Below are 24,530 nucleotides of genomic sequence, written 5' to 3'. Positions count from 1 at the left end.
ACACCAAGCATAAGCATATCTGTGTATTGGTACTTCTCTTGACGATGAAGAAATCTTTAAGAATTTTTGCATTGTCAATGTACAAACCAGCTACATTCTTCCATGAGCACAGGTGCTTTATAGCCATTAACGATAGTAACTATTTTACTCCAATTACAAAACTATGAATTGTGAAGCTTTCTACCCTCCACTTTCCAGATGTCTTGACTGGGAGCATGTAAAGTGATCGAAGTCTGCCAGTTTGCTTTTCTCTTCACGCTGCACTGACACCTCAGGTGTAATCAGCTGATAACAATGATAACTCTGCTTCAGAGAAAGTACAAATAGCCATAGGAAATTTGGTTTTTAATCACTGCAATTTCTTTTATATTGACTGCTGTGAATGGCTTTTTGTTTGTAAGTCTCAAAAACTGAAGTATAGGAAACTATGCAGCTATGCCAACAATTAAGCAAATTGAAGCTATCTGCAGCAGGTGACGCCTTGTCTGAAAAGAAAATGTTAAAGATAGGGTTGGAAGGAACTTCAAGAGATCATCTATTTCATCTCTGTGCCCCACAGCAAGATCAACATACTTAATCTATTCCTCACAGATGTTTACCTAACTTTTTCTTAAAAGCTTTCAGAGATGAATGTTCCACAACTCTAGGCACTTTGTACTGATGCTTTAACCATCCTGTTGCTGGAGAAAAACAAACAACTTTCTGATATTCAGGCCTAAATATTTCCTTGCCCCAATTTAAAGCCTTCCCTTCTTATTCTGCCACCACATACATACAGGAGAGATGATTCCCTTCAATCTGATTGCAGTGCTTAATGTATTTATGGACTGTATTGTCCGTGTTTTCTGTTCTTTTTTAGATATGAAATATCTACAGTTTTTAGTTTTTTGTTTATTAGTCTTGGTAGACTTCTGATCATCTTCATTGCTCTTTTCTCAGTCCTCTTCAAGAGGTTCACATATAACTTGCAGTGTAATTTCCAGAACTGGGGACAGTTGTCTAGTTATTATTTGCTACTAATGAACGCCTACTTTCTCTCTAGTTTCTCCCCATCTTTTTATTTTCAGAGTTTAGAATCTCATCACTACTAAATTCTGTTTCCTATAGGTGATCATACTGGTGTGTTCTATAAAACGGGAGACTGTAAAATTCACTTTTACAAACAGTCCTATCTCAAGAACAGTTTATTTTCAAAATCTAATTAAAAAAAAAACAATTTTAAATTTGAGGTAACAAAACATCTTCATCTCCTTCTTCAGGTTATGGATACTGGCGTGGGCTATTATAATCTCTAGCTTTTAATGCACAGGAAATGGTTTTGCAAATTCTGATCACCGGTATACCTGCTTTCATGAGAGAAAAAGGCATTTAGAAAACAGTATTTAAAAAAAATGCACCCTCATCTTATTTGGATCAGTTTTACCTTTCCATTCAAAACTGTTAAATACCAAGTTTCTGTATGCCTCAAAATAAAATTCTTTCTGAAACTCATTTAATTTGTTTCTTGTAAATGTTTTTTAAATTCATTCTTACAGTGACAAATAGAAAAACACGTAAAAAAGAGGCTATCCACAGTGTTAAACTCTGTATTATTTACGTCCAATAGAGCAGTGTTGTTGTTTGATGAGCTGCAGGGCCAGTAAAATTATTCATTTAAGTTTTATGCTAAAATGCACACCAAAAAAAAGTGTATGGGTTCTACTCCTGTAAATTCTTAACATTGTCTACTGCCAGTAAAATTTTAATTGTACCATAATTTGTATTTTTAAAGAAAATTAATTTCCACTTTTATAAAATAGTTTTAAATTTAAATCCATACGTACCTTTTAGTGCCTCATTCAAAGAAGTATTTCCCCTCAGATGTACATATTTCCGTGTTTTAGGTGGTAGCAAGTAATTGATACATGCTGTGAACAGTAAGTCTGTTTTCAGAAGTATTTGGAAATAGTTGGAAGTGTCAGTAACAGGCAGGTGATACGTATTTTACGAAGACCTTGCTTGACTTGAGTTTCAGTGTAGTTTGAACTTGTGACATGTTTTTTCTCTCTCATGGTTGAAGGTTTTTCTGCTTTGGAAAGTGCTGCTGACATTCACGGCTAAAGAAAGGTGCTCTTTGACATTGAAACCGAGGCATTAAGAAACTGTCAGTCATCTGTTGTGAAATTAGGACACAGAAGCATATTTTTAATTTGAACTAAGCCTTAAAATGTTTGTTGTATCTTTTGAAGGTATTTTAAAAGAATTGTGAGGTCCATTTTAACCTGGAGTTCTAAAGAATTTATGTGCACAATTTTTATTATTCTGGCTTGTGTATATCTTTGTATAGCAGTTGGAAGTTTAACAGGTTTTCATAAATTGTTGAAAGAAAGATTATCTGCCTTCGGTTCCATTCAGATGAATATACGAGATAACATTTTTCAGGATTTTAGCAAGAGAGCTGTCAGCCATACCAGTCACAAGTGCAGTAGGTAACTGTGCAGTATATTCAGGCTTCTTGACTAAAATGTTATTTTATTACTTATAATTCCATAAACTGTGGTTTATATGTGTTAGTTCTTGTAATTTGTCACTGGCAGTAAAACAAGCCAGTATTTTGTTCAGAAGAAAACAGCATTGTTTTTTTTGGCTTTCCCAATAGCAAACTCTTAAAGATTTTTCACTTCAGTTTCAGATGACAGCGAGATGCACACAAGTGGTACCCTAAAAGCATCAGAAAAATCAACAATGGAGCAATTAGTAGAAAGAGCCTGTTTCAGGGACTATCAACGTTTGGGACTAGGGACCATCAGTGGTAACTCTTCCCGTTCAAAACCAGAATACTTGAGAGTAACTGCACTGAACAGGATGTATTCACTTTGCAGGAGGTGAGTTTACCAATTCAGTGAAGTAGTGAAAATAAAAGTGAAGTGAAAATAAAGATGACATAATAAACACATGCTATGATGTATCCATTAAAGCAACTTGTGAGAAAATTTTTGTCCACAGTAGGAGTGTTCAACCAGTGACCTTGAAGCTATTTATATTCCACTCAGAGATTTGTCTTTGGGTGGCTGTGTACGTATTCATCAGATTCAGAAAGACTGCCAGCCGTGGTAGCCAAAAGTGAGCTTTTAGAATTACCCCAGAAGCTGTTTCAGACAACACAAGTCTTCCTTCCTTGGTTCTTTCTATAGCCCATGAAAAGAGAGTGCCCCTGGGGCTTTTGGAAGAGCCTAATCTACATACTGTGAATTGCCTTTTAAAGGAGTTTCTTGTTCTTGGTTTTCTGTACTGATGTCTAAATCATTAGGCTTTTTGCATTAAAATATAATTATGCCTAAATGAAAAAGCAGGCCTTAGAAACTGTTATACATAACTATTTTCTTCATAAAAATATATTTTAAAATTTTATTGATGAAGGTATCTACGCTACTTTAAAAACTTGTCATGTGCTGAAAGTCACGTGCTGTATTTTAACACATGAATGTTACTAACTCCTTTTTTGGTGTGAATACTGTTGTAGTTAATGACCACTACCCACAAAAATTCTTTTTAATACAAAAGGCTATCTACATGGGTCATATTAGAAGAGCATTTGCATTCTCTAAAGCCAGTTTTGGCTAGTCATTCCTTTCATTATGGATAATGAAATCACCAGATTTTCATGAAAGAAGGGCACACAGGAAAAATAATGGAGCCTGTCTTGTTTTCTGACTTATCTAGAGAAACTGACTAATTACCAGTTTTGCTCAATCACCACTGAGTGATTGTGCAGATGAAGGCATTAAATCTACATTTTCATTATTCTTTGAACATTATGCAGACAACTCTTTCCTAAAACCAGCAGGTTTTAATATTTGGTAGGATTTTTTGAAAAAGACAATTAATATCTGAGTGGATTAAAAATCTCAGGATATAGATGTATATCTAATGACGTATTAGTTTGGTTACTGTGTTTTAAGTAGACTGTAAATAGTATGTACGTTAATTTTGTATGAGAGCAGTTCAATAAATGTCGAAGAATTTAATTTACAGGAACAAAGCTTTAGTAAGCACTAACTTCGTTTATTCTCAACATACGAAATCAGCACTTAAATTGAAATTTTTTTGGAGGGGATAGATAATAATCTTTCTTAGTGCTTGAATACTTCTTCCACTGACATGAACAAAACTACCATCTTGCTGAGGTTTCTATTTTTAAAGGTATTGCATCGGTGAATTTCCTAATCTGTCAATGTATTGTAGTGTTTTAAAAAGCACACCAAAAATTTCAAATTTATTGTTCCAAGGAATCTGACTGTAAAATTTAAATGTATTTTGAAATAAACCAAACTATATTGTTTTAATTGTGATACTTTAGGCAACCTAACATTCTTTCAAGTCTCATATTTCATACACAAGTGTCATTACAAAACTACTGCATTATTTGAATGCCCCAACGTTCACTTTTCTGTCATGCTCAGAAATATGGATTTATTAACCATGTATAGCCACTTATAGTGACAGAGAAGAGATACATAAGAAGAATACTACCAAATAAAACATAACATAACCTTAAATGGAGAGAGACTAGTAGTGATAATCTTACTTTTTTTCTTTTTTTTCATTAAAGTTGCTTTTAAAATGCAGTTTTCTTTGCAAATCAATGTATCTGCTAGGATTGGGCTGAAAATGAGAGTTACTAGATGAATAATTGTAACAGTTGAGATATATTTTCAACAAGATGTATATTCAGCTTGTAATTTTTGGATTTTTTTTTTCATTGTTTAAAATTTTGAAAGCAATTTTAATCCCCCCCCCCCCCCAATTTTTTTCACAATTTTGTCAATATAAGTTATCCTGGGCTTCTGGTAGTACCTCAGTCTGTTCAAGACAGCAGTTTGCAGAGAGTTGCTCGCTGTTACCATCACAATCGCCTACCAGTTGTTTGTTGGAAGAACACTAAAACCAGTACTCTTCTACTTCGATCTGGGGGCTTTCATGGAAAAGGTGTTGTTGGCCTCTTCAAGTCCCAAAACACACACACTACAGGTGAGTTGATGCAGTTACACTTTCTGTATAAGTAATTTTAGGTAGAAATAGTTACTTTTCTAGTGGAAGTCAGTGACATGATTGAATCAAGTCTCAGGATATGACTGGTTTTCTGATATTAGTTCAGTTTAATTACTGTATGCAAGAAGCAGATCCTGAATGGTATGAAAGTGGTTTAAAAATGTCGAAGAAAAATTTAATCAGAGATTTTGTATGTAGTAAATGTCTTCTGCCAAACATAATGCACACTTACTCTGTTTCCCTTAAACTGTTTTCCTTTGCACTGGTTAATATAGTGAGTATGTGTTGTTCCTTTTAATAGAGGGTTATATGAAGTGCTAGAGAGACTATTATCCACTGGTTTTTCTCAATTTTTTAATTGTAATACTAGTTTAACTTTTATTTTCCTTTTATAAAGCATAGACCTGAAAGATAGTTAGGGTCTTTGCATTAAGTAAATCTCTTCTTTTGTGTGATCAGAATTTGACCACCACAAGATTTGTCAAAATATTTTTTTCAGAAGAATATAACCTTAGGGCGACATGAATTTTGGAAAGAACGTTAGTTGACTTTCATTAGTCACAGGCAGTGTTTAAGATACTTATTATGACTACCTAGATTTACCATCTCTTATGCTGATAGTTTCTTCAGAGTTAATTTCATGCCAAGAGTGAATTTGGCGTATCACTGAAAAAAAGCCAGTCTTCTCTTTAATCACAGTGATAGTTGTTTAGAAATTATTCTAAAATTAGGCCGTATTTTTTCTTTTTTGAGAAAAAGAGAATGTGAGGTAAAATTGGAGTAACAGGAACTCATCAAGGTAGCAAAGGAATTCATCAGTCCTGTTTATTTTTGTATTTCACCCCAATAATGACTAAAACACAATTAAAAGGTATTACTCTAATGAAGAGTTTGTTCTATTGAATTTTTCAAAACCTGTAACAAGCGTACTGTACAAATGAGTGCAAGTCACATGAAAGTAGTTTGAAGATTATTGAATCCTCTTCAGTTTTTCCTTCACCGAGTATCTTTATAAAACTACAATTTTCCTACTTGTAAAGAACAGTTTATGTCAGACATAATGCTTACCTACATGAGGTTTTGTATATATCAAATGCACCTTTAAAATCTCACCATTTTAGAGATACTAGAAGAACATTTTTTGCGTCAGACGGTGTCTGGGCTTGCTGTTAAAACTGATTTGTGAATCAGTAATTATCAGCTGAATATTCCCTGCTTTAGTATTGCGTCAGTATGTCTCTATGTTTTGTGGGGTGTTTTTTAGTTGGAGTGAGGAGCAAGATAATTAATTTTTATATAACTCATTTTTGTTGGAAAGATTCATAAAACAGATCAGTGGAGTACTACCAGTAGTGTTACCACAGCAGCTGCCAAAGCTGTGAGCTACACCAGTTGTTCCACAGGTTTATGGTGTGAATCCTAAGGATGGTAATTGAAATGTTAGTCTTAGAAACTGATTTAATACTGATTGTTTTAGCTTAAACACTGGCCAGGCATCTTAAACCTAGTATAAATAGAACAAATTTACAAAATTCTGCAGGAGTAGTCTGCAGATTATAGAAAGACAAACATTTCCATGTTTTCTGTTGTAGCTATCGTTTCTATGTGCATGGGAGTATATGAGCCTTTCAAAACAAGATCTTCAAAGCCTGACCTGTTAAATTATGTTTCCTTTATGTAATCTCATCGCTTTTGTAGGTGGTTTCTATTTTTAATTTTATATAGTCTTTTATATTGTTATTACATACTTCCAGCAGTATTTTAGGCAGTAGATAATTGATTGGCAATAACTGTCGGTCAGGTACTAGCTTCTGGAGTTACTGTTTCTTTTAAAATATGAAGAAAATGGAGACTGTTATCAGGAAGGTACTGCAGGGAAAATGAAAAAAATTATAGGATATTTAATTCAAAATGAAGTTGAAGCTTGGTGAAACAAAACTTTATGAATAGTTATACACAGGTGCATGTGTTTGACTCAGTAGGAGTTGTGTACAGTGATGAAGTCTATATTGAAAAACTCATTGTAATGCAAACTAAGAGGACGAAGATAATCGTGAATTAAATTAATGTTGACCGATGCATACCTTCCTAAGCCGAGGTTTCGTAGGAGATTTTTAGTATACAGAAACAAAGAGGACCTGCTGGAACTTTATAAAATAGTGGTGATTTCTTCTTACATTGTATGTTAAGCAAGTTTTCAAAGTATAGTTGGGAACAATATGTCATATCAGAAACACAAAACTTAGTTTCTTAGAGAAATTATGCACAGTACTGAATTGCTGTATGGAACCAAACTACATGTGCAATGGAATCGCAGTTTTCTGAAGTCTGTCCATAAAGGATTATTAACAGGTGTTTAAATATGAAGGTGTAGACTATACAGGTCTTTTCAGAATTTCTTTTGAAACATAAAAGTTGGTTTCTGAATTTCAGTTCAGCCTTTCTGGGTATTTTTTAGCAGAGCATTTTAGTTCTACGTGTGACATTCTGCACCTGAATTACTAAGAACTGATTAAATGCCATCTAGGAATACCAGCTTTGTTTCTTGTATATAGTAACGCGGTCCAAGAGGACAATTATTTTGATACAGGCTAGATTATTTACTATATTAGGACCTATCGTAAGATAAAGATGGATACTCTCAGGCATATAGAGAGCATATTAGCAGCTGAGGCAGTCTTACTGCATTGCTAAACAATGCATTTCTTTCCTGGGATTTATAATATTACTGGGATCTCCGTCTCTTTTGCTCAAATCCATGCTGTTGTGATGGCCTTCATGCATGATACAGCGCTTAAAAGATCAGTCATTCTGTAGAAATCCATGTGCAGGTAAGGGGTTAATCCTTTGGTCACCAATTCATTCATTTATACTGCTGTTAAGCACTGTGTGAAGGGATGATTGGTGATTAAAGGTGAAGGGCAAAATTTTCTTCAATCTTTAATTCAGGTATCTGGTCAGTTCAGTAAGAGATTTTTATCTAAGTCAAGCTGTTCATCTCCCCACTGTCTTTCCTGAAACACACACAATAGTCTTCACAAAAATAAAATGTTATAAGTGCCAGTGGTAAGGATGTTATCCTTTCATTTAGACATTTCATTTCCTTTCTTTTAACTAAAATGTTAAGACCTAAATTGAGTCTTTATGGCATTGCTTCAAGGACTTGGGGACCCAGAAATCATGTAAGCAGATTTCAGGATGTGTAAACCCTGCTTAATAGTTGAAAAGAAAATAATGTTTTTCTTCAGGTGTGTTCAACTTTGTCAGACAGAAACAGCGTGATGTTTCCTGCATGTACATTTTCTAATCATTCCGTAATTGTACTTCCAATTCAGACACTGATTTTAAAAGGCTCATTTAGATACTAATTTTAACAGAGCTGTCTTGAAATCTCTTTTGCCACCTCCAGCTAATTAGGTTACTCTCTATTAGTCTCCAGCATGGAATCTGATTGGGTCATCACTGAAGAAAGCTATTTATAAGTTACCACTGTGGTTCGTCAGAATGTGCTCAAACTCTTTGACTCTCTATCTCTTAGTCCAAATCTTGGCTCTTGAGGTTAAGATACCAAATCCTGGTTTAAGCAGCTGACATTTTTGTCCTAAAGTGAGTGCAGATGTGCCTGCAATAAAATGGAATTCAAAAATTTTTGTTTGGCATTTGAAACAAAAATATAACTCTCTGAGACTGGACACTTTTTTCTCATCCTAGTATGGTGCAGAACCTGACCTTCATCTCCTTCCCTTCCTTTAGGTCCCTATACCTGGACACAAATGGGTGGAGTTCTTCTAATTAAGACTTTTTTTCCTTATTTTTGATTTTTTTTCCTTGATTCTTTGTTTTGTTATTGAATTCTTAACTTTTTAAAGTCTGAAGATTGTCTTTAGTGCACTGCCTGTTTAACTTCAGTATTTTCTCAGGGCATCCTACTTTTTCATCTTGCCTTTTTATTTTCCATGCCCTCTGTTTTTAAACTGTCTGTTTCTTCTCTGGCTTTGATTTCATCCAGTCTTTTGCAGCCACTTTTCTCTTTTTGAAATGATCCTTCTGCATGTTTCCAGCAACTTAAGCAACGTCAGTAACAACCGAAAAATTACTCTTTTTCTGAGATCTGTAGTCATCTGAAACTGCAGGCATTTAAAGGTTTATTCAGCTGTTTTCAGAGAAGAAATTGTGATACAACAGTGCAGATACCTCACCTCTCCCACCCACACACCCCCCTGCTGTAAATTACGTAAGCCTGTAGGAAGACACTTCCTTAAGTTGCCTACTGGTGAAAGAGCAGGTGGACTAGTTTCCAGGGAACAGGAACACTACTTTTCACAATCGGAGATCCCTTAACATGTGTTATCCAGGTGTGCATGCAGTGTCCATCCTCTTTCCTCTTGTCTTCATTCTATTAAAGAGGTCAGTTTCTGGGTGCAGGTTACCTGAAGGACATGTAGGTTGTGTCTGTTATTGCAGCAGAGTGCATAAACACTGTTGTCTTTTGAGATACGTATACTTTCAGTGAATGGGCAGTATATCTCAAGGAATCTCCAATTATAGGTAAATAATCTTGCTTTACTGGAATGAAAAGAGCCAGTCAATTATGGTTTTAACTTGCTTTTGTTACAGAAACAATTCTAACCGTTCTCTACACATTTTTCTTTAAACGGGTGAAATTTGCTGAAAAGTAGCACAAACTTAGACATTTTACTTTTCGTTCTGAGAGTGCAGGGAAAACTGCAATTTCCATTCTGTTGTATTCATCACTGGCTAAGGATGAATATTTTAGGAGTGACCATGACACTTTCAGGAGTTTAGCTTTGTGCTGTGGAATGCAGGAGAACATTGCTGGGTGCTGCTCACCAGCCAGGTGATGAACATCTGACCATTCTTTGTCATCAGAGGAATGGCTTTTTGAACCTTTTGATAGGCAAACCATGACATTTTCAGTATTCTCCTTTACATAAGCTTTTTATTGTGTTATTTGTAAATTTATTTGTGTATTTGTAAATTTATTTGTATTTTAATGTATTCCATTGTTCTTGTGACTGTAGCTCCTACTTCTTTAGAATCTTCAAGCAGTATAGAACAGGAGAAATACCTACAAGCCTTACTGAATGTGATATCCGTCCACTGCAAAATGAATGGCAGCAACACTCTTACTGCTAGACCAACAATTGCTCTCTCTCCAGGTAAAATTGATTTACATAGTGCTTTTTTATGATTAAGTTTGAAAGTGAGTTTTCTTTGATTTGGTATTAATTCAATGACCTGTATGAGTTCTGTTGTGTCTTTGCAGTTACACATTTATAATCTTTCCCAAAATACTTTTTGGTATTCCTAATCTGACAGTAAACAACCACCTGTGGGTCATAGTTTTTGAAGAAATCACTTGAGTGTGGTGGCCAGTCGTGAGGCATTAGTAATTTATTACAATTCTGGAGCAAATAAAGTTCTCCAGAATATCAAGATGCCAAAACTTTCTAGTTGTTTTTTTTTTAATCAAATGCAACATTTACATTAGATAATAGAATCAAAAACAAATATGAGGTTTAAATACTTTCATAACAAATTAAGTGTATTGAAAACTGTATATTGAATAAGAGACTGCCAAAATTAAGAGAATGCAGAATACTACTCTGTTTCATGTAATGGAAAATACAAGTTTACAAGCTCAGATTGTACATGAACAGATACAGTATTTAGTTGCAGCAGCAACAGAAGCAATATATAGGCATTTTCATGTGTGTTGTGTGCTCATAATGGGCATATAATGTCATTTTTAAGTATAGCTTTACTTGCAGTAAAATATTTCAATAATACTCTTGAGTTGCGCGTATGTGGAACCATGAGGAAATTAATCTATTTCAGTTATTCTGTGTAGAAACTTGGTAAGGTTTATGTCAAGGTAACCCCAATGTCTTAGGAGTATGTCACTTGAAATTGTGTCTGTCTTGTCTTATTCATTTGGTTGAAATTGGCCTAATATAGCCAGTGTTTTTTCTTGTAAAATAACACCATTCCCAAAGTGTGTATGCTTTGCTTTACTTACTGTAAAATATGTTGTTTGCTTAGCTGTATCTAACATCTCCATACTGTTGCCAGTGTACACGTCTTAAAAAAATCAGTCTCAAGTACAAAACTAGCAAGAATTAGCTGTATTGTGTGAAAAAGGGCATTATTAGTTATGTTAAGTATTTGAGTAACACTGTAGTTTTTTTTAATCTTTTGTTCTTTTTTCTGGCTGACTTTAGGCACTGAAAGGAGGGCTTCAAGAATGTCTACTGTGTTTAAGCAGGTAGTGCCAGGACATTTGGATGTAAATCTATCCAGTAGCTTTGCTCAAGGAGGTTAGTAAGACTAGCTCAAAGTCTGTTATTTAAAGTAATAAATGATAACAAAATGTTAGTGAAATAAAAATAATTACACTGCTTACCAATTCATTACTCCATGAAACAACAAAATAGAAATTACAGATTAGCTTCAGTCCTTAAGATTATTTAAGTATCTGATTTTTGTTTAAATCCTTTACTTACCATTGAAGTAAAGCTTGTCTGTAAACAAAGTAAAGTGTGTTGGAAATCAGTGGAAAATTAAGCACTCAATTATGACTTAAGTTTCTAAATACTTCGTGATTCATCAGTATTTGTAATTTGTGTAAAATGTATGTCCTGAAAAGGCAGATTGTATATTACATCTGAGTGCACTTTAGAATCTCCAATTAAAGATCAAACTGGCATTTTGCTAAAGGTTAGCTGATGGTTCAGAAAGCTGTAAATAATCTATTGAATAATATCAGTCTAGGTAAGGAAGGGGGAGTTATGTGGCCAGGCATAGTAACCGGGAGATAGTCATTCTTAGGTACAAGGGCTCATCAGTGTCATTTCTACAAGAAGCTTTCATTCTATGAAATGGATTCCAACTACTTTTGTAGTCTGATGAGGTTGTCAGGATTTTTGATGTCCAATGCATGGGTAAGTTAGCACATCAAATTCCTTAAATATATGTTTGTTAGGATAGAAATTGTTATATAAATTGGTGACTGTGCCCACCTGACTTTGTACTGGAATAGTGAAAATGCTGGGTAGCTGACAGGAGATGTTTTGTTGTATTCCATCCCTTCGTGCTCGGACAAAAGTGCCAACGGCAAAGTGGCCCTGAGGGGCAGTAAAGGTGCTCCTGATAAGTATGGGAAAGCTTGCTGTATGGAAGTTGTCTTTTGAAGACAAAAGGATTACTGAAATAACTGTTGCAGATTTCTGGGATTAGAGTTTGTGGTGTCATAGGATGAGTTTGTGGCTACTCAGTGAAGAAAAACGTATTAGTATCAATATGAAGAATGAAGAAAAAATATTAGTATCAGGACAATATTAGATCACAGATATGTTGTTATGTTGGATGTTGAAGTCTACATCTCTTGGCTTAATTTCAGCAGTAATCAGGAAGAAGGCAGAGAAGTTATCTTGTGTCTTGCTGGGTTTATGCCACACCTGCTCTATATATCTGAAAGGTGTAATTACAGCCCAGTGTCTGCACTCTGTTCACAGTTCAGCAGGATACTGGGGCTTTGTTGGAACATAAGAATGTTTCACAAGTACTAGTGAAGGTGAGAAGTTGACAGGGTAAGACAGAAGAGGGAAAAGGAGTATCCCTGTAAAGAAGTAAAAACTAGTTTTTTAGATTGGGTAACATAGTTCTAGAAGAAACTCTAAAATACATGAAGTATATAGAATCTCTAAAACTGCTGTTCTCAAATAAATTGATTCACCTGATTTATTATTTCAGATTACTACTTTTTCAAGCTAGTCACATTTCACATGTGAAGTATTGTTGAGACTGTATGTAGGACCAAAATACAGAGTTTTGTTCAGCTGAAGAACCAGACTTATACAGGCAGTCTAAAAATGGTGATATCTCTCCCCTTCGTAATTCCAAGAACTCAAAAAGAAAAAAGGACAAGGGGGCTAGCTAGTTTCTACTTTATCAAGGCAAGCAGCTATGGATTATGCACTGTACTTCGCAGAACACAAACACAGTATTTTTGGGGTTTGATTCTGAATCCTCCTCTCTTTGCATGTTTCTATTGTCGCACATACCAGGGCTCAAAAGTCAGGTTCAGCTATGATACAGTAATTGAAAATTACACTTTCTATTTTTTGTGCCAGAGAATGTATTTTTAATACACATCTTTTTAAATTTAAGTTAGAGGATTAGAGCCAGTGCTTGAATAGTGTTTCTCATTTTTAAAAATCATCGTTCTTCTGAATTCTGCTGCTTTTAAAATAAACGTCTGACTGAGTCTGTATTCATTAATTGTAAATATCCTAGTATTTTTCCAACAGCAGCAAACCGTATCAATTGGGACAAAACCGCATCAATTGTCCTAACTTTTGTGTCCATGTCAGGTATGGTTTTTAACTTTATCTGGAACAATGTTAACAAAGTATTTGCCTAAAGCCCAGTTAAGCTGTTTCTGATCTGAAATATTTGGCCAAATACTTAGATTTCATAATATATTTTCATTCTTGGACTTTTTTTTTTGGCAACACTTTGGTTGATATCTTTCATAGGATTTGTAAGTTCACTCAATACATCCCTTTTCTTCTTACATTATTTATAGTGTGGTTCTGTGGAACAGCAGTTCTTACCTGGCACTTCTGTGGAATTTAATAAAATAAAATGTCTTTTCAGTACGGTTTGCTGCTGTTGGAAAAATACTAGGATATTTACAATTAATGAATACAGACTCAGTCAGACGTTTATTTTAAAAGCAGCAGGCATTAACACTTTGAGTATGTTTTAATAGAATATTTGTGATAAAAGAAGTCGCTTGTGTTGATGTGGCTTTTGAGCCAAAAATACACCCTCTGATAAGTGTACAAGGTTCCCACTGAAAATGAGAATTTTTGAACCTTTGTGTGATAGATACTACACGTTCTCTAAATCATACCCTTTTATGCAGTTCTTAAAAATGTTTGTAGGTGTATAAAACTAACAACTTGCACTCTGATTTGATCTTGAGGCCCATCCAATTGTGTACCTAAAATAGACTAAACAATTTTTTAAAAAAAGCACTGAGGTTGAGATTTTTAATTACGCTGGCTTTCAGCTGGACAGAAGCTTTCAAGGAAGTATTCAGCAGAATGATTTAATCATTACATTTCCTTTGGTATTATAAGTATGGAAAACCACATGATGGCTGTGCTACATGTTTGAAACTATTGCAATGACAATGAAAATTACTCCTTTTTGATAAATGGGTACTTCCTTCTCATTTTATATTGGTTTTCTGGCTTGATTGATGTTTTGTCTTGTGATAACTAAGATTTCTGCTGTCTGATAAATCATGTAATATAAAGAAATTCAATATATGCTAGATCTTTGGAAATTAATAAGTAACCCTTTTCTTTTCTCCTGCAATGTGTCTTGCTCCAATGTGCATTCCATTCCTCCTTCTTCTGTCTTAACTGTTATCTACCAGTGCTTGGGTACAGAGATAAATGTTTCACTCATTCAAATTCCAAATCAGCAACTAAGGGAAGAGTCTATCAAGGTACTGTATTCTGTGTCCTGAAAGTACATTCTTTTCTACCATCTCCATAACTACTACCTTATCTTAATACATGCTGAAGTGGTACTGATGGAAAGCCTTGATTTGGCATTAACAAGATTTTGGGGCTTCAGTTCAGTGTTGTGGTTTGGTTTAGTTTAGTTTTGGGGGGGTTTGGCCATTGAATGTATGATGCAGTGACAGTGATTTAGTCACATGCTTCACCAGGTTATTCTTTTAATACTGTTATGACCTAATGTGGAATGATCTGTAGAAAATTTGGTGCGTGAAAAAAAAAAATTTCTGCCAAATTAGAAAGATGTACTAAGAATGTATATGACAAATAATGAAAGCTGGATACTGCTAACATCAGTAATCATTGTTATGCATCACTGGTAAACATGTTCATCTTCATGTGTTTGTTGCTTTTGATGTGCTACAGGCACTAATGATGGCCTGCATACATAAAATGTTAGAAAGTGACATTGTGTTTTTGTAAATATCATCTTTGGGTACAGTTGTCTGTGTTGAAGCTACCATTTTTTCATACCAAACAAACAAGCAATTATTCCTCTTATTATATGCTTGCTGTGATTTCTGCTTGCTGAAGTCTTTATTATTTCATCTGTGGTAGGTGACAAAACTTTATGCTAAGCATATGTACTACTTTCTGAAGTATTGTATAAAACTGGCTGTCTTTGAAGTGGAAGTTATCTAGAACTGTTAGGAAGTCATAAGTTCCTAGCCAGCCATGCTCAATTACTCATATTTCTTTGCTCACATCTAAGTCTAGCAGCCAGAGAGGCAGACAAGCTAAACTGTACAGACAAGTCCCTGCTGAAGATTACTGTACGGTATTATTCTTTAATAGAAACATAATCTTGCTTCTAAAAGACAGAATAAAATTATTTTGCTGGTTGAGATATCTCAGTGGGATTTTACTGATACCTGCATCTTTTTTCCTTCTGTGAAAGAAATGTTGACTATGCGTATTACTGGGTTTTCCTGAAGGAGCTGGAGGGGGCTTTTTGGTGCGGTAGTGTCTAAATTTCTACGGCTACAAGGTATCTCTGGTGCCTCTTTTGGATATCTTGTTTCACAGATTTGTGGACAAGAGTCTCTTCTGATAATCTGATTTACTGCATAATGGGTTAAAGAATTTCACACTGCCAGTCGAATGCCAAGTTTAGTATACTTAAAAGATTTGATTTTCAAGTAGTGCTATTTATATTCTGAAAATCAAGGACCATTCACCTACCTCACTGGGACACACAAAAACAGTCTCACAAAATCCTTGTTACTAAGAACAAGAAACAGAAAAATACTCTTGTCTTTTCCGCTGCTAATGCTAAACAGGCCTTGGCAATGTGATTTGTCACTACTTTTATGTTGAAAATCACTAAACTTTCTTAGGTGTGATCTGAGCCTGTAGCACACATATCTGTGTGCTATAGGAGTTTCCTCTTCTGGAAGTGACAGTAGCTGCATCAGGAGCAATATGCAGACAAAAAATGCTGTCAAGAGGCAGAGGTAATTACGTTGGTACGATGCCATTCGAATATTGCTGTGCTGCTTTCAGAGGCAAGACTGTCTTTCCATGTCACAGTGCACTGTTTCAAGTTTGTGTTGGTGCAGGCTTTGGGATTTCTGTACCATGCCCTGCTGCCAGAGTAATGGCATTCTTACTGCCAGATTAAATTGTAAGACTGTGGTCTACTAGGTATCTCTACTCACACAACTGTACCATAGTTACATCTGCTAGAATACAGTCATGAAACATATGATTAAAAAAAGAACTTAGTTTTCATTTCTAATTGTCCATTAGAAATGGACAATCACAAACCAAAATTCATGGCATTCTGCATTTTAATCATGGCATTTCAAGAGTAAATATGAAATACTTTACCCTGAAATGTAATATTGATCATCCTTTTATAGATTTTCATTATCACATGCTATGGTTGATAGTTTTACATTGTCTAGGGCAAACGAAACACAAGGATTCTAGGTAACAGGAAATTTTGAAGTGATACTATTTCTGGTTTTGAAGTAAGTAATTATATAATACTGTTACAGGTTAGACTTCCAAAAAATATGCCTTTAATGAGGAAATACATCAAATTTTTGTCCCTACTTCTCAAACAAACAGCACTAGCAATTTAATTTTCATACACTTAAATGGATGCTAATTACTTGCAAGTTGTGATTCGTTTTATCATTATATTACTGATATAGAATCATAGAATAGTTAGGGTTGGAAAGGACCTTAAGATCACCTAGTTCCAATCCCCCTGCCATGGGCAGGGACACCACACACTAAACTGTGTCACCCAAGGCTGTGTCCAGCCTGGCCTTGAATATGATTGCAACCATTATCTCTATAGTAGAAAGAGCTTTGCAGTGTTTGATTAGTTTCTTAGGTTAAATCACAATTCAGTAGGATGCTTTTGCCAATTTTTGTTCTGAAAATATTCCTTTCCAGTGTGTCCTGTGGGAGATGTAAATGACATGTGTAAGCTCTCTACTTTCCAAATTATGTTTTATCGTGTGCCTTAGTAATTAAGATCTCCAGTGCGTCACACAAAGAGGTTTTAAATTGTTTTTCATCTTTGTGAAGGTGTATGGGCAAGTCTTCGTTCAAGCAATCGATTTATCAACACTCAGACCCCATTCATTGATGTTGGTGCAAGACTTGCAGGGAAGGATAGCACCACTTCCTACAGCAGCAGCACTTTTCTGCAAAGTCAGCTTTTGAGGCGGCAAGCAGCCCTTTATATATTTGGAGAAAAATCTCAGTTACGGGTAATGGCAATTGTTTCTTTTTTTAATGTTAACATAGTTTTTATCTTGCTTGAGTTTAAAAACCCTCATATTTTTGCAAAACTGTAAATAATATTCTAGGTAAGGCAGACGGATAACTCCTAAAGTTGTACACTCTTTTGAGGATTATTCCTGCATGCAGAATAAGAATCAATGCTGTATAACTCAGTGGGGTTGAAAAATGAGCTCTGCAATCATAGAATACCACAAAGTTAACATAAATTAAAATATACTAAATTATCTTAAAAACCAGGCACAAACTCACAAGTTCTGTGAGTAGAGCCTTGTTTGTCGCTTTTGTGCTGATGTGTAGTAGATCTAAGAGAAACAAAGATGGATAACAGATTATTAGAGGAATGGAGTAGCTTTTGTACAAGGTAAGAGTATTCAACTTGGGAAGGACATGGCTAGGAAGGAAATTGCTAGGCCACAGAGGTTCCAGCAAAGCCTTCATATTCAGAAGTCACCATCGCTTCACTGTTTTAACTGTCTGTCTGCATTGACTTTGCAGGGAACAAGGGCAGCAGAGTTTAGCTGCTGGTATAAAGATTAGTGATGGGAATGTAGAGAGTGGACTTGTGTAGCAGCAGTGGAGCTTGCTGCCCATTTCAGAGACTGTTCAGAGGTATTGCAAGGGAAGTGCTGGAGTTGTGTATCTGTAAGTTCTTACTTTCAGAGCCATGCTTAATTACACCTAAATGTATACTACTGTACTCTGGTTCTGCTGACTACTCATCTAATGTTCAGCTGAGTTGCCAACATTGGGAAACATGAAACAGACTTATTTGGAAATTTTAAGAGCAATTTTATTTTACCTGATGTGTTGAAATATGCTACAAAGCAAATGGAATGTTGTTAGTCAGGAAAGCAATTACCAGAGAAGAAAACCTTTGTTAGTGTGAGCAGCAATTAAATTCACATGAAACCAAATTGATGTGAATAAGGACAACGCGGAAGTCTGTTCGTCCTGATTTGATTACATGAAAAGGACCATGATGTCTACAGTTTTGGACACCTTTTTGGACAGATTATAGTATTTCAGATGCAGTTGTATAAGAAGCAAGTATCCTCTACATTAGTTCTTCGTAGTTTTACTTTTTTTCCAGAAAATGTTTGCAGATTATTTTTTTTAAATCTCTGCATTTGAAGATTGAAAAATCAATTGTTTTCTACTTTCTTATTTGAAATGTGAACATATATAAAATTTCTTATTTTTTGAAATATATATGCTTCCAAAAGCAAGTATTGGCTGTCGGAAAACACATCAGTGTTCAGTTCTTTCAGAAATTATGTTATATCAGGAGACAGAAGAAGCATCTGTATCAAAATGATGAATCAAAATTCTTTCAAATATTGTTTCTATTTTAACCTTTTATATTTAACTTTTGATTATTTCAAACTTCCTCTCATTGATTAGTGCCTAGTCTATAGGATCAGTTCTGCTTTTGGTTTTGGATAAAGAAATTGTGTTGGGTTTTTATTATCAAGTATTTTCCTAGCCTTGTTAGCATTCTACTAACTTGAATTTGCTGGCTTTATAAAAGGCTTGGCAGAGCATCCGTTACTGATCTTGATTCATAAGGACCTGTTCTATTCTGCCAAATAGCATTTCATACAAATTGATAATAGAAACAGAATTATCGTTTTAAGGAAAATGTGCTACTTTTCTCAGTTCCTTTTATCATATGTTATTAGAAATTCAGCAGTTGAGCTATTGAATTTGTTTTTGAGCCATGTCAAAGTATAAACAGGATTAAATCTGGGCTTTCACTTTCCTCCATTTTTGCTTGGTATCCTATGAAGCAGCTTAATGAAGATTATTTGCAAGCCAAGTTTAATTCCATGAAAGAAGAATTTCTGAAGAAAAATTAAAATGTTGGCTGTAAAGATCTTCAGTGGTGCTTCTTATATGAGAATTGTTTTGCCTAATAATGTAGTTTTCCTTTTCATTGTAGTTTGAGAGTTTTTGGGGGCGTTTTTTCAGTTAGCTAACTTGATCTTTTAATTCAGTCCTCCTCTTATTTCCCATTTTGTAAATGCAGTAAGTAAAACAAAATAGGAAGAAATCTGCTAGGAAAACCTCACATACTTCTTGGAAATTATATCAGGTATTCCCTGATAGTACTTTATTATGGTATATTTCGCAAGTGGTGTAAGGATTTTTATTATCCTGGGAAGGTGTTTAACTAAACAGTTTTTTAATTAGGAATTGAAATATTTAGCAATAAAGCATACAAGATGTTGAGATTTAGTGGGACTGTCAGTGAAAAATATGCTTCCCTTTTAAATTGCATCTGCTGATGTCCTTTTCATACAGGGATTCAAACTTGATTTTGCTTTGAATTGCGAATTTGTTCCTGTTGAATTCAGTGACATCCGACAGACAAAGGCAAGCTTTAAAAAGCTGATGAGAGCTTGTGTTCCCAGCACTATTCCTACAGATTCTGAGGCAACATTCCTTAAAGCACTTGGGGAGTCAGAGTGGTTCCCACAGGTAATTTATGTGACAGATACCTCTAACAATCTATATGCATGCGGTTCTGCTTACACAAAATAAATTTCAGGCTCTCCTGACAGAGAACTATTGTGTTCTAACCAGCTGTTCTTCTTTGTTCATTGTAACTGTTTTGCATATTATCAGTTCTGTCATTCCACAAGCATTATTATTTTAATGCAATCATAACATGTACAAATGTGGGAGGCACTTTTTATGGCATAATTTATGGCTTATAGCATGGAACACATACACAAGTAGAGGTGACCGTTTTTTCTGTCTATATAAATTTATGGTCTTGGTTTTCACTGCTTTTTCTTAAATATTTTAAAAATTAAAAAAAAAAGTATGGAACAATAAATGAACCTTTTGGTTTTAAAACTGACATACTGCTCTTCATAAGTGTTCTCATTCTGATTTTCCATATGCACAAGTACTTAGCAAATAAACTAGCATCTGTTACCTGTTGTTGGGGTATGGCAAAGTGTTTGCAGGAGAGAGGGGATTCTTTGTGTGTTAATCTGTTTTCTCTGTATCTGTTCCTTTACATCCCTGTCCCATATTCCCTTACACAAAGATTAACCAAACAAAAACAGGGATGGAAGTAACTACAGGATGCAAATTACGAAGAATGTGGGACAGTCAGCTCTTTGCATATCTAAAACTGTTTCAATTATAGTGAATGTTCTGAGCAGTTTTATGTTATGTTTGGAATATTCTTCTTAAATGCAGTTAATCATAGAAATCAGAATAGACTCCTGTGCTGCTTACTTAAGGAGGAAATAGCATGTAACACAATCATTTCAGTAATTATGCATTAAAAAAGGTACTCCTGATTGAAATGTGCTACACAGTGCAAAGGCAGGCTTAATTTCTTCCCTTGAGGTGTGATCACTCCATAGAGAGCACAGGAGTTGGTCATTGCTGTGTCTGGCCACCATATTCTTCAGGAAGGGGAGAAGCATGAAGAGCATGAAAACTTGACTCCATCATCGTGAACATTTTCATTCACAGAGTAGTTGAGCAAGCTAATAAATGTAGGTAAATGAATATCACTTTGATGAAATAAACATGTCCCTATGTCACCATTTAAACCCACGCGGTAACTCAATACCACAGTCACTCGCTCACCTACGTCTTCCCCCTCTCCCAAGTGGGATGGGGAGGAGAATGAAAGAAATGTAAAACCCACGGGTTGAGATAAAAGTTTAAAACCTAAAATACAATATCATGATATTAATAGTGATGATGACAAGGAAAATAGCAAGGGGAGAGAATATAAAAGCCAAAAGGGGAAAGGGAAATGATAAACAGCAGTGATGTTTATCATCAAAGTGATTTTTATGATGAACAATACAATTGCTCACCACCCACCAACCAATACCCAGCCTGACCTGAGCAGCGATCAGTCCCTTCTGAGTGACTCCCCCCGGTTTATATATTGGGCATGACATGCTGTGGTATGGATGTGGTAGCCCCTTTGGCTAGTTTGGGTCAGGTGTCCTGTCTCTGCTTCCTCCTGACTTCTTGTGCCTCTCCTCACTAGCAGAGGATGACAGACTGAAAAGTCCTTGGCCAGGGTACGTGCTACTGAGCAACAACTAAAGCATTGGTGTGTTATCAGCACTGTTCTCAGACTAAAGCGAAAACACAGCAAAACTGTACCAGCTACTAGGAAGAAAATTGACTCTATTCCAGCCAAAACCAGGACTATAAGAGCACAGAGGTCAAGGGGAGTTTATAACATTCAAATTAGTCTCTTCTGGTGTATTTTGGAGGAAAGGTAATAGTGAATCTCTTTTTGCTTAGGACTAGATCATAATGTAACACATTAGCTGTGTTCATTTAAACCACATTTCTATGGTTTAAATCATGTCATATGTGACTTAAGTAATAAAGTAAATTTATGACTAATTTGATACATTTTCTACTATTCCTGTGAAAGTACATAGATCTGTCATTTTGGAAATGTGGTTTTATTGTGGGAAGCTTTCCTCTCTTGGACAATAGAAGTTGCACAGTATTGACTTTGGCACTTACAGGCTAAATACTTGTTTATAAGGGTGTGAATTCATAAGAAGAAATTTAAAGTTCTGCCCTATTTTCCTTATACAAATGATACAGATGTTATTTTGCATTTTTATATACTGAATCTGTGTAATCAGATTGCATATCAGTTTCTGTATTAAGGTTGCAAAAAACAGCGTTTCTTCTATTCACCTGACTGAAAGTATGGAACAATAAACAAGCCACTCTATTTTAAAAGTGGTGCTCATTTCGGTCTTTTCCTATTAAAAATTGCAGGAAAATTAGTTTCTTTTATTTTCTAAGCAATGGCTATATGAATGTTCAGAGGAGTGAAGTGGTTTCCATCACAATTACCATCTTAATATTCATAGGATTGGGGTTTTTTAATATTGTTCTCCCTGACTCACTTTCCTGTGCCTTCTGTACTTTCCAAACTTTCTTTTTTCCTTGCATAAATGACCTTAGACATCTCTTGCATTTTTTTTCCTTTGGTTTCCTGTACTGCTTTCTCCCTTCTTCCAGGCTTTCAGCTTTCTTACTTCTGCTATTGGTTGAATTGTATTCAGTGCTCTGCAAAGAGCAGTTTCATTCTGCTGTAAAAGCCTGAATTGCCGATGTACGGTCTGTTATGATGTTTACCAAGAATGCCATCACGGCATGACAAAAATAGTACAAACATAACAAATATTTTCATTGTAGTAATAATAATGTATAGTCTCATAGTAAAATCAAATTGCCCAAATTCACTTAATTTTTTTTTAACCTGCTTATACCTATCATGTTTGAATCAATTTCTTTCAAGTCAATAATCCTTCCCAGAGGAATAAACTACCCCATCTGCTCAAGGAATTTTAGTATCATTACATAATGAATACTAAATGCAAATAGTTTGTGCTCTTTCCATATGTTTTAGCCAGTCCACACAAATATAAGAAACACTGTTTAATCTACCTGAACTATTTCCAGATTATAGAAATAGCATTTTTCTGTGTTTGTTTTCAAGTTTGAAGGGGGGGGGGTGGTGTTATTCTCTCTGTTACTGTTACGAATTTCATTGCAGACCTCCATGGGATTGAGCATTAGAAATACTGTCTTGTAAATATCTTACATGGGTTCTCCCATTAAAGTACTTAGTGACTTTGTGGAACCTTAATATTTCACAGGAAGTTATTTTAGTGTTAAGCCCAGGATGGAATTTCGCTACAATAAATCTGTCAAGTGTGTTGTTCCCATTCTCCTTTTTATGACAGCTATTTTGTTACAGTACTCATTGGTTTTAATAGCTTAAGTTCTTATCTTCAAATTTTTTCTCAGTTTTGTTGTAGTTTAGATTAAAATCCTGAGACTGCTACATTTTATAGCTTTCTAATCTGTTGCATCAATGCATTTCTCTCCACCATATGTAGATTTTGGAATACATATTTAATATTAAATATGAAAATATTATATTGATAATATCTAGAAAGTTATACTTGAGTATGTTACTCATTTTTGATACTTTATAGCTTCACAGGATAATGCAGTTGGGTGTCGTCATCTCTGAGCTCCTTGAAAATGGTTCTTCTGTTATGGTTTGTTTGGAGGATGGCTGGGATATTACTGCACAAGTAAGCTTCTATTAAAACCTTGAAATAGCTAAATATTAAGAAAAAAAACACCAAACAATAGTGGCTGATAATTTGGCTATAACATTAATCAATTTGTGTTGTGGCAGCAGGGAAAAAAATAGAAAACACGAATTCTTGTACTCATTTGCATTTACATTATAAAACAGTTTCTTAAAATGAGTTTGTCCCATAGGTCCTGATGGAATTACAGCTCTAAGACTTAGATATAAAATCTTCATTCCTGCACCTGACCATATATGCGAATGAAAGCTGAAAGTTCTCACAGCTTTTCATTTATCTTTGTAAACATAGTTCACTTTCAGCATAGGAGGGAAGGAGAGGAATTCTTTCTCTTGCTGTTTGTTTTCCATAAATGAAGTTAGGAGATCACACACAGAGAGAAAACTAAATTTGTGCCAAAGAGACTGTAACACCTGCTGCAAGAACAGATCAGCCCAACAGATAACTTTCTGAATCAAACTATAAATTAGGTGAAGGAAGACCTGCTGCTTTGTTTAATGAGTGCATTGTGTACATGTAGTTGTGTCATATTTCAGAAGATAAACACAGATATCAGTAATTCTAGTAAATAAAAACTTTGTGTGCAGCCAACACCCTGATAGCAGGCAAACCCACAAAAGAATGTTAACATAATTATTGGAATCATTGTCAAAAAATGAAGAATAGAGATGTGGACATAAACAGCTGGAAGTGAAAGAAGTTGGTGCTACATTTTAGTCTCCTGAAATGCTGTGTGTAAAAACAGGCTGAAATTGGCTAGTGAGCACCATAGCATGGCAACACTGCAGAAACTCTAGTGTCACCTTCAGGACCAATTCTTTAACACTTTTTTTGCTGAGGTAACCAATACTATTTTATAAATGTTTATTATGCTGTTTTATTACCAAAAGTGGTTTTATTTCAAATGTATTTTAAATGTGGTAAGCACTATAATGACTTCCAAAGTCTATAGTTGATCAGGTTTGACTTTTACAGTATTGTAAAATCTCAA

General features: G+C 35.0%; 1 protein-coding gene across 1 annotated transcript in view; it reads left to right on the top strand.

The window, feature by feature from the left end:
* The window catches only part of SBF2 (SET binding factor 2), a 260,718-nt gene that overhangs the window by 214,383 nt on the left and 21,805 nt on the right, over positions 1-24,530 (top strand). Inside the window, exons 26-33 of the mRNA XM_057418287.1 lie at positions 2,666-2,864; positions 4,814-5,010; positions 10,074-10,211; positions 11,274-11,369; positions 14,501-14,572; positions 17,187-17,371; positions 19,707-19,883; positions 23,417-23,518. Coding sequence (XP_057274270.1) covers positions 2,666-2,864; positions 4,814-5,010; positions 10,074-10,211; positions 11,274-11,369; positions 14,501-14,572; positions 17,187-17,371; positions 19,707-19,883; positions 23,417-23,518 — 1,166 coding nt within the window. The remainder of the gene's footprint in view (positions 1-2,665; positions 2,865-4,813; positions 5,011-10,073; positions 10,212-11,273; positions 11,370-14,500; positions 14,573-17,186; positions 17,372-19,706; positions 19,884-23,416; positions 23,519-24,530) is intronic.

The sequence above is a fragment of the Pezoporus wallicus genome, unplaced genomic scaffold (assembly GCF_028554395.1).
Source record: "Pezoporus wallicus isolate ANWC-B61680 ecotype Strahan unplaced genomic scaffold, APGP_CSIRO_Pwel_v1 contig_2025, whole genome shotgun sequence".
NCBI classification, from domain to species: domain Eukaryota; kingdom Metazoa; phylum Chordata; class Aves; order Psittaciformes; family Psittacidae; genus Pezoporus; species Pezoporus wallicus.
The sequence above is the reverse complement of the archived record's forward strand: the minus strand, read 5'-3'. Positions and strand labels throughout refer to the sequence as shown.